General features: G+C 41.7%; 1 protein-coding gene across 3 annotated transcripts in view; it reads right to left on the reverse strand.

The window, feature by feature from the left end:
* Positions 1-3,856: 3,856 nt before the first annotated feature.
* LOC106578561 (enhancer of polycomb homolog 1) overlaps positions 3,857-11,455 on the reverse strand; it is a 65,977-nt gene continuing 58,378 nt past the window's right edge. For all 3 annotated transcript variants that reach the window (XM_014157547.3, XM_014157545.3, XM_014157546.3), the window contains 3 exons: positions 6,733-6,874; positions 6,080-6,482; positions 3,857-5,804 (listed from right to left, as the gene is read on the reverse strand). In XM_014157547.3, the coding sequence (XP_014013022.2) occupies positions 5,732-5,804; positions 6,080-6,482; positions 6,733-6,874 (618 nt within the window). In that variant the 3' untranslated portion in view covers positions 3,857-5,731. The remainder of the gene's footprint in view (positions 5,805-6,079; positions 6,483-6,732; positions 6,875-11,455) is intronic.

Here is an 11,455-nt window from a genome sequence, read left to right on the forward strand (position 1 = left end):
ATAGCAACTTGTGAAATCATGTGTTTTTGGAACACTTCACATGTGATGATATTTAACATGTGTTTTTGGAATACAATTTAGAGATTTAACACACTTGATAACATTGCCTGTGTTTATTTATACAGTAATTATAATTAAACATGTCCTCACCTGGGATTTGAACTCACAACCTCATGGTTCACAGCATGCCGATCTTCCTGCCACGCCACCATGCCTGTCAGTGACTGAGTTTCACATGTGAAATAGATGTTTTCACATGTTGAGCTGAAATGTTCAGTTGTTCACATGTAAACCATCAGTGGAGGCTGCTGAAGGAGGACGGCTCATAATAATGTCTGGAATGGAGTCAATGGAGTGATATCAACCACCTGGAAACCACATCTTTGATGGGTTTGATACCATTTCATTGACTCCATTCCAGCCATTATTATGAGCCATCCTCCCCTCAGCAGCCTCCATTGGAAACCATATGTTCACATGTATTATATTTAGAGTTGACATGTTAACACCACCTTTTTACATTTGAGGACAATAACGTTTTCACCTCGTGAATTTTCACCTGTGAAAATCTAACTCACGTGAAATTGCATTCTCACGTGAAAAACATTGTCGAAATTTTGCATCCCCATGTTGTCACATTTATTTCATGAGCTCATGTTTTCACGTGCTCAAATTTGTAGTTTCATGGTATCACATGTTGAAATTTTGCATCTCTATGTTTTCACATTTGATCATGTTTTCACATGTAGTTTTATGTTATCACATGTTACTTTTATATGTTGTCACGTTATCACATTAACTTCACATAAGATCACATGTGATCACGTGATCTCCCTAGGCAGGCAGCTGCTGGTTCAAATCCCAGAGACGACTAGGTGAAAATCTGTGGATGTGCCCTTGAGCAAGGCACTTAACCCTAATTGCTCTTGGAAGTTGCTCTGGATAAGAGTGTCTGTTAAATGGAAATGTGAAATTCATGTGGTTTTTCTGTAAGTGCTTACTCTGTTTGGTGTCCCCAAGCTCAGCCCAGACTAGTGACTTATTCCCTAGTGTGTCACACTGTCACTGTAGGCCATCTGCATCAGGATGACATGACACTGAGAAAACTAAACAGAAGCTCACAAATGTCCAAACATGCAGACATACTTATATCAGAAGAAGAAAATCAGTACATCACATAAATCACTGGTTGAGCTCTCTTGCTGAAATATGCACAGAACCAGAACAACATCCAACAGTCAACACTCTTGAGATCAGCCAATAAAAACCCAATGTTCCTGTTAAAAAACCCACTCTTACTGAGAGCTCTGTAAAATGCTGCCACAGTAGAGTGTTTTCATAAGTGTTTTCTCCACTTGAGCACAGACGGAGGAACACTCATAGTACCATCTAAAGAGAATGGCCATCTAAAGAAAATGGCCACTCTCCATTGAGTGCAATTTTCCCTCAAGGACTGCGCAAGCACAACAAGTTCAACAGCACCGGCTGGCTGCTACATCTAACCTGGCTTGACGCTCCTCAGCTTGAGTTTGTTTCAGTCCAGCATAGGTGACTGAGTGTTGCAATGTGTGTATGTGTCTGTATGTGTGTCCATTGAAGAGTAGACACCCGGTGAAATAGAAAAGTTCAGTACAGATTGATCTCACACCACAACTGTGTCCACAGTGACAGCAGGGTAGAGTAGTTTTGGCCCTGAATGGTTCTGTGGCTACATCACAAATGGCACCCATTTCCCTATATAGTGCACTACTTTTGACCAGAGCAATATGGACCCTAGTCAAAAGTAGTGCTCTATAAAGGGAATAGGGTGTCATTTGGGACACAGCCTCTGTTTACCACAGCTTAACACGAAGCACTTTATTCTGCTCACATGTCAAAGTGAAGACAAGCAGCTTGAAAACAGAGCTGAGTCTGACTACATCACCTCACTTGAATGAAATAGGCTGTGCCCCAAATGGCCAGTGGTGTAAAGTACTTAAGTAAAAATACTTTAAAGTACTACTTAAGTAGTTTTTTGGGGGTATCTGTACTTTACTATTTATTTTTTTGACAACTTTTACATTTACTTCACTACATTCCTAAAGAAAATAATGTACTTTTTACTCCATACAATTTCCCTGACACCCAAAAGTATTCATTACATTTTAAATGCTTTGCAGGATAGGAAAATGGTCCAGTTCATGTACTTATCAAGAGAACACGTGGTCATCCCTACTGCCTCTGATCTGGCGGACTCACTAAACACAAATGCATAACTTGTAAATTATGTCTGAGTGTTGGAGTGTGCCCCTGGCTATCCATAAAAATGTTAAACAAGAAAATGGTGCCATCTGCTTTGCTATATATAAGGAATTTGAAATAATTTTTACTTTTACTTTTGATACTTAAATATATTTAGAACCAAATACTTTTAGACTTTTACTCAAGTAGTATTTTACTGGGTGACTAACTTTTACTTCAGTAACTTTCTATTAAGGTATTATTACTTTTACTCAAGCATCACAATTGGATACTTTTTCCATCACTGCAGATGGCACCCTGTTCCCCACATAGTGCACTACTTTTGACAAGGGCCCATAGGGAATAGGGTGCTATTTGGGATGTAACATAGTCATGAAACTTCTTCAATCTTCCATCTCTCTTTCGAAAAAGTGTAATCTAACCCTACTGAGAAGCAAATCATAATTCATCCCTGAGTAACGCGATCATGTTATACAGGAAAGGCTATCTCTCTCCAGAGGTAAAATTATATTTATGGGAAGTCATATCATAGACAGTACCAGGCTATCAATCAACAAAGTCCCCATTCCCTTTCAGACTACTGCACCTGTTGGCCAGGGCGAGGGTTGATGGGGGACTGAGGGGGAGATGGGGGGGATAGAGGTGGCGAGCAAGGGGTTAAACCTGCTGATGAACCTCCCTGATGAAGACATCTGATCCAGTTGTGGTGAACAGATGCATCTTGTTTTCCACCAGGGTTATTTTGGTCACGCTGTCCATTTTGTTCTATACTCTGAAAGCTAAATCCATGCCAAAGAATTCCTATTTACAGAATGAGGGCAATCTGAGAGAGTGAGCTTTATATTTCAGCTGTTTGCTTGGAGGGGTTAACGGAAAGCAGAGTAATTCCATGTGCTGCCTAGCTGTATCTTGACAGCACAGCGTTGTCATGGTGAATTGTCCCTGGGAGCAGTGTGAGTGTATTGTTGGAAGTGTGTGTACAGTTTTATTTCTCTCTCACATCAGAGTGCTTGAAGAAGTCCAACACCCTATTACTGACAAAGTGCACTACTTTGGACCAGGGCCTAGTCCAAAGTAGTGCACTATGTATGTAATAGGGTGCCAGTTGGGATGCTCCCTAAGACTGTTGTAATGAGAAAGCTGACTTGATTAGTTGTTTTATCTGAGTGGTGGTTACAGAGGGACTGAATTATCTTGGCTGTGCTGTTGGGATCCGCTGGTGTGGAATCAATTATGAACATGCCTGCATGGTCTGAGTGCCAAATGGAACCCTATTCCCTGTAGAGTGCATCATTTCTTTTTAATAATGCACTAGGCCCTGGTCCAAAGTAGTGCACTACGTCAGGAATAGAATGCCATTTGGGTAAGAAAGGGGGACAATTCCCTTTGCATGTAATGCTTGGCTTTTTGTTCCCAATAACAATCAAATAATGAGGTTACACTTGGACAAAGAATGCTTGGTCTTTTCTTTCAGTATGTCATTGTTCCTTTCAAACAGGGTGCTAATAGTTTAGGTAATGTCAACCTGCGAGGCATGCACTCAGACACAATCACACTAACATTTATTTCCCCTTTGAGTAGTCCGTTTTAAATGAGAAACCGGATGGCTTTCAGCTCGGTGGTACTGGTGCTTTTATTACAGCATCAAAATGTGATAATGTAAACACGATGCAACAATGCAGTATAAACCATCTTAAACTCCGGCAAACATTGCGCTCTCACTCTTACACACACAGCCACCCAGTTGAAACATCCTTCGCCCTACACAAACCCTGCATGGCATGAGTTACATTATCCAAAACTTCTCGTTCTTAAAATATGTCAATATTTGCTTACACACACGACCACAACATTCACCCAACAGAACACAAAGAGCCACATAATCCACATATAATGACCTGGGCTTTATTGTCTTATATTATCGTAGAGTTCTGTCACTTTTTTATTTTCATTATTCTTTTCAGCCTCCAGGTGGGACAAGAAAACCTCAAGGATAAATCCTGCCATTGGACTGGGCATTCAGATTCTGACGACAGACAAAAAGTACTACTAGGAGTAGCACTGTCTTTGTGCCTTAGTCTTCACAGAAGAGAGCACGTTTTTTTCCCCCAAGGGAAGGCACCCGACACTTGTGGTTTTTGGCCTTGCAGCCGTCTGGAGTTTGAAACGGTGAGATGAGAGGAGAAAAGAAGCCTTTCTCCAGAGCTACCCCCATTAGCATTTTTTCTTTTCTTGTCAGAAATTGGAATGATAATACATACAGCAATTGTAACTGCCATTCACCTCCCTTATCACCTATGCATAAACAAGTAACAAAATAATGAAGTCTTTCAATAAGAAGAAGCTTACAATCATTTTTTTTAACCACAAGAACAGGAGAAAAATACAAAAATAACTAAATTCTGTTTTACAAAAATGTGTGTGGGGTTAAAATAATTAAGGGGGGGGGGGATTGCATGAAAACAAGGGAAAAAATTATACAAAAGCAGCATTAATATTGATTTAAAAAAAAGAAAAAAAAGAAAACTAAACAAAATCGATAGTGCTTTGAATCAGACGCACGAGACAGACGCTTCTAGGAAGAGACTTCATCCCTAGTTTGTTACTTGTATCGGGATAATGTAAATGGAAGATCCCAGGAAGAGCTTTAACGCCGCTAAGTGAAGTGAACCAAAGCTGACAATGTCCTCCACATCTGGCTCCCCTCCCCAAAAAGAGCATCTGTATATCACCATTGAATTCCACATGATCCAAAGAAAAGCGCAGGGACCCAAAGAGGGGAAAACCTGCATTGTGTTTCCAATATACAAAATACCCAGGAGTCCGTAGCTACCTAACATTTACTAGAGCACAGGAACCAATGAAGGTACAGTGCAGAAATAAAAAAAGGAAACTGTAAACACAGCACAATAAATAGATAAAACAGCAGGCTCTGCACCATGCATGTGATGAAACGTCTCTTCTGAAATGTCTCTTTTTGTTTATACAACTCTCACATCTCACAAGTTTATCGCTTTTTTCTTTTTATTCCTTAAGTGCAAAACATCACAAATAAACAAGTTTCTGTATTCAAGTAACATATATACAAGGGGGGTATTACAAATATTTAGTTACTGTACAGATACTAATTTGCCATATTCATAATTTACACAATGTCAATTTTTACTCTTATTAACAGTAACGAATACAAAAACAAAAACATTTAAAAAGCATGAGAGATGAGAATTGCAACCCATGTAATCCCCACAGTTGCCGTGGAAACGTGTCTGTCCGTACTCCGTATGTAGTCCGTTGTGTGTATGTGGAGTCCCGCCGACCACCCGCCTGCCGTCCCTTTTGCATTCCCAATGCTACGATGCACAGCACCTAAAGACTGGATTCAGAGAGTAGCAGCAGACTCTCAGCAGAAGACTGGTTGGCCAGCAGAGGGTTGGGTAGCGTTGGGCCTGGCTGGTCTGTCATGGTCGCTAGCAGCACCACCACCACTCTGCTACGTCACCTCCATGGCCACTGTGTTGTCCGCTATACTGTTCAGAGCCGGCTTGTCTTGACCGTGATTATCCCTGGAAGAATACAAGACAAACACCATGTCAAAAACTGTTTCCACTAGACCCCTATTAACTTAAAATGTTATCAACATAGAGTTAAAGTCAAGGCATGGCTTAACCAATTCATTAAAACAAATAACAGATTCATCACAACCCCTAACCTTATCATTTGTAAATAGCCTAGGTCTGTGTCAGAGAGTATGTTTTTATAACAGCCTTCAGTTAAAGTCAGGGCATGCCTTAAACAGTATGTTATTCAAAGTGAATTTGAATATGTTAAATCATCTTACCTGGATCCTATGTCCATGGTAGAAGCCCCGGTGACCTTGTTGGGCATCTGACAGTTGGTGTTGGCAGTCATCTTTAAGGCAGAGGAGGGCAAGGCTCCCAGAGCCCTGGGTATGTGGCTGTGGCGTGTGGTAGTGCCGCCCAGACTGGGGAGGACAGGGGAGGAGGGTACGCTCATACGGACGTTGTTCCCTATCAGGACCTGAGTGGTGGTGGAGTTTGCAGCGTTGCTACCCAGGTGGAGGGGATTCACGTGGGCGTTAGGTAGGGAGCTGAGGGAGGAGGCGATGACAGGGGATGTAGTGGTGGAGGGCTTGAGGAAAGTGGGGGCTGATGGAGGAGTGGCAGTCTGGTTGGTGTTGGGGTGGTGGGTGGTGCTGGCGAGGTGTAAGCCCTTGTACACTCCTGAGGCAGGGAGACATTAATACATTAGACTACACATGTCATTCATCAGTAAAATGCTGAGAGGGGATGGGTAAAGAAAATACTTTGATTAGACTAGAGCACTTCCTCAACTCTACAGTCCTGTGTCTCTATTCAATTGTATTTATTTGCAAATCTGGTCTGCGTCCTAGAATGGTACTCTATCCATATATAGTGCACTACTTTTAACTAGGGCCCATAGAGCTCAGATCCCATTGGCACCGCTGCTCACCTGAGCCTGGAAAGACCCCGTTGACGCCACTTCCCAGAACCCCCTCCTCCTTGCCCTTGAAGGCCATCAGCTGGTCCGTGGTCACCAGGGCAGAGGCAGCAAACTGGGCGCTGGCCGAGTCTAACGTCTTAGATATTATACACTGGAGGAAGGACAGATAGAGACAGACCGAGTGATGTGATTGTACAACCACTGAGCATATTAAATATGGAAGAGTCAGTGAAACCAGTCATTCCCCTAGATATTTTTTCAGGCAGGATGCAAAGCTCCTTCAAAGCAACACAAAGGCTTTCTGGCTTCGAGGGCTGTCCCCGACGAATAACAAATCTTGGTCAATCGATAGTAGTCTTTTCTTTCGATCAATCGATTGGTCTGAATTTTAGAAACTTGTAAAAAAAAAATTATATATAATGACACCCTATGTGTTCTAATAAAATCAACTACATGCACCGAGCTTGTCTTATGCTTTAAGAACACTGTTTGATTAAATAATTATGACAAATTATTCAAGAGAGCCAGAGATCAAGATGGTCTAACCAGAAGAAGAAGAAAAAAAAATAAACTGTTCTTGACCCTGCTCCAACTCTGCTGTTACGCTCCTGAAGTTGCCAGTGACAGGCTAAACCAGGGGCCGGCAACCTTTTCCATTTGGAGGTTCAATTTCTACCGACCGGCGTGCCATTTCTGATTTTCAGATGCACAATTCCATAGAAAGGTTTCATTTAAGTGATATATTAGTCTGCATCTCAATCATTGTCATGTGGTTAATCAAAATTATATCTAAAAGAAAATGATTCAAATCTAAAAGTAACTTCTATTGCCATTGCCAACAATGTAGTTATCAAAAGGGAGACCGGGAAATATTTTTCTAATACACTGGAGGAACTATTTTCACTTTTTATATTTACGTCATTTAGCAGAAGCTCTTATCCAGAGCGACTTACAGGAGCAATAAGGAGAGACAGGTTTTTCGCCTAGTCGGCCCACGGATTCGAACCAGCAGCCTTTCGGTTACTGACATAGCGCTTTTATCTGTTAGGCTACCGGCCGCCCTGGTCAATCTACTCTTAAAAAACACACTTTGTTTACTTGCATATAGGGCTGGGCGATATGACGATATATATCGTGTGACGATAGACGTTTTTCTATCGTTTCATATTATGCTCTATCGTTTATTTCGTTGTATCGCAAATCACTCTACGGCAATATTTTTCATCAATTGGACATTGCTTTGCGTTTTTCCACACATTTGCAACACAAACTAACATGGAGGAGAGTGAACGCGACACAGAGCACGGAGACCGTACCTAAGAGGGGCCACTTAGGTTGCATGGACGTGGTTTGGGTATGAAAATTCTGACACGGACCAGAAAACCGTCCTCTGCAAAATATGCCGCAGGCCGGTCCCGACAACAGGCTCAAACACCACTAACCTCTTACCACCTACGCAAGAATCATGTGAAACAGTACGGATGAGACTCCAAAAAGTACAGTCGAGTGCTCAAAACAAACCCCCAACTCAGACGTTGCAAGAGGCTTTTTCCCGCGGCACACCATATGGCAAAAAACCACGAAGATGGAAGGAGATAACAGCTGCCGTTAAAACTTACATCTGCAAAGACATGGCCCCAATTTACAAGGTCGAGAAACCGGAGTGTCGTGAGTTGGTGCCAACACCCGACCCAAGGTACCAAACAACAAATAAAAGGTGAGTATAAGTCAAAATGAAATAAGAAATAGTCCTTGACATGGTCATTTTATATAAACTATTTATTCATTGAATTTACAGAAAATGTGTATCGTGATATGTACCATAATCGGGATATGAAAGTTTGCTGCTTCAGTGTCTTTAGATATTTTTGTCAGATGTTACTATATAATACTGAAGTATAATTACAAGCATTTCATAAGTGTCAAAGGCTTTTATTGACAATTACATGAAGTTGATGCAAAGAGTCAATATTTGCAGTGTTGACCCTTTTTCACGACCTTTGCAATCCGCCCTGGCATGCTGTCAATTAACTTCTGGGCCACATCCTGACTGATGGCAGCCCATTCTTGCATAATCAATGCTTGGAGTTGGTCAGAATTTGTGGGTTTGTGTTTGTCCAGCCCCCTCTTGAGGATTGACCACAAGTTCTCAATGGGATTAAGGTCTGGGGGGTTTCCTGGCCATGGACCCAAAATATCAATGTTTTGTTCCCCGAGCCACTTAGTTATCACGTTTGCCTTATGGCAAGGTGCTCCATCATGCTGGAAAAGGCATTGTTTGTCACAAAACTGTTCCTGGATGGTTGGGAGAAGTTGCTCTCGGAGGATGTGTTGGTACCATTCTTAATTCATGGCTGTGTTCTTAGGCAAAATTTTAAGTGAGCCCACTCCCTTGGCTGAGAAGCAACCCCACACATGAATGGTCTCAGGATGCTTTACTGTTGGCATGACAGAGGACTGATGGTAGCGCTCATCTTCTCCGGACAAGCTTTTTCCGGATGCCCCAAACAATCAGAAAGGGGATTCAGAGAAAATAACTTTACCCCAGTCCTCAGCAGTCCAATCCCTGTACATTTTGCAGTATGTCCCTGATGTTTTTCTTGGAGAGAAGTGGCTTCTTTGCTGCCATCCTCCAAAAGTCTTTGCCTCACTGTGCGTGCAGATGCACTCACACCTGCCTGCTGCCATTCCTGAGCAAGCTCTGTACTGGTGGTGCCCCGATCAAGCAGCTGAATCAACTTTAGGAGACGGTCCTGGCGCTTGCTGGACTTTCTTGGGCGCCCTGAAGCCTTCTTCATAACAATTGAACCGCTCTCTTTGAAGTCCTTGATGATCTGATAAATGGTTGATTTAGGTGCAATCTTACTGGCAGCAATATCCTTGCCCGTGAAGCCCTTTTTGTGCAAAGCAATGATGACGGCACGTGTTTCCTTGCAGGTAACCATGTTTGACAGAGGAAGAACAATGATTCCAAGCACCACCCTCCTTTTGAAGCTTCCAGTCGGTTATTCGAACTCAATCTGCATGTCAGAGTGATCTAAAGCCTTGTCCTCGTCAACACTCACACCTGTGTTAACGAGAATCACTGACATGTCAGCTGGTCCTTTTGTGGCAGGGCTGAAATGCAGTGGAAATGTTTTTCTGGGATTCAATTAATTTGCATTGCAAAGCGGGACTTTGCAATTAATTGCAATTCAGCTGATTACACTTCATGACATTCTGGAGTATATGCAAATTGCCATCATACAAACTGATGCAGCAGACTTTGTGAAAATTAATATGTGTGTCATTCTCAACTTTTGGCCACGACTGTATATCGGGATATGAGATTTTGGCCATATTGCCCAACCCTATTTGCATACTTTCTTTGTTAACTTGCAGTTTGAGGTCAAGAAAAACTTACTTTGAGAAGCACCACAGCTCATTAGTGGTGGTGAGTTAGGATAATCAGAAATACTTTCAGATCCCCACATGGGCACATTTATAGGCCTCCATTTGCACAAAGGCCAGGTAGCCTAGGCCTACTTCTATATGCCTAATCAGGTGCGAATTTTTACTCAACATTGACAGGAGTGGTCCAAACAAAAGACAATTAATAAATTGACGAAACTCATAAATGGAATGAAATAAACCAAAACTTGTTTCTCACAAGTATAGCATAGGTTGTGAGCTCTGCAAACAACGTGTCCATGCCGACAATGAGAACGGTAAAGGACCGTAATAATATATTGAATGCATTAACCTGTTAGGGCTAGGGGGCAGCATTTGCACGTCTGGATAAAAAAAATGTACCCGATTTAATCTGGTTACTAATCCTACCCAGTAACTAGAATATGCATATACTTATTATATATGGATAGAAAACACTCTAAAGTTTCTAAAACTGTTTGAATGGTGTCTGTGAGTATAACAGAACTCATTTGGCAGGCAAAACCCTGAGACATTTTCTGACAGGAAGTGGATACCTGATGTGTTGTATTACCTTTAAACCTATCCCATTGAAAAACACAGGGGCTGAGGAATATTTTGGCACTTCCTATTGCTTCCACTAGATGTCACCAGCCTTTACAAAGTGTTTTGAGTCTTCTGGAGGGAGATCTGACCGAACAAGAGCCATGGAACGATGATGTCCCATTAGACACCTGGCGCGCGAGTTCATGTTGGGTACCCTCGTTCCAATACGTTATAAAAGAGTATGCATTCGTCCACCTTGAATATTATTCATGTTCTGGTTAAAAAAGGCCCTAATGATTTATGCTATACAACGTTTGACATGTTTGAACGAACGTAAATATATTTTTTCCCCTCGTTCATGACGAGAAGTCCGGCTGGCTTAGATCATGTGCTAACAAGACGGAGATTTTTGGACATAATGATGAGCTTTTTTGAACAAAACTACATTCGTTATGGACCTGTGATACCTGGAAGTGACATCTGATGAAGAGAATCAAAGGTAATGGATTATTTACATAGTATTTTCGATTTTAGATCTCCCCAACATGACGTCTAGTCTGTATCGCAACGCGTATTTTTCTGGGCGCAGTGCTCAGATTATTGCAAAGTGTGATTTCCCAGTAAGGTTATTTTTAAATCTGGCAAGTCGATTGCGTTCAAGAGATGTAAATCTATAATTCTTTAAATGACAATATAATATTTTACCAATGTTTTCTAATTTTAATTATTTAATTTGTGACGCTGACTTGACTGCCGGTTATTGGAGGGAAACGATTTC

This window comes from Salmo salar, chromosome 19 (genome assembly GCF_965601325.2).
Source record: "Salmo salar chromosome 19, fSalSal1, whole genome shotgun sequence".
NCBI classification, from domain to species: Eukaryota; Metazoa; Chordata; class Actinopteri; order Salmoniformes; family Salmonidae; genus Salmo; species Salmo salar.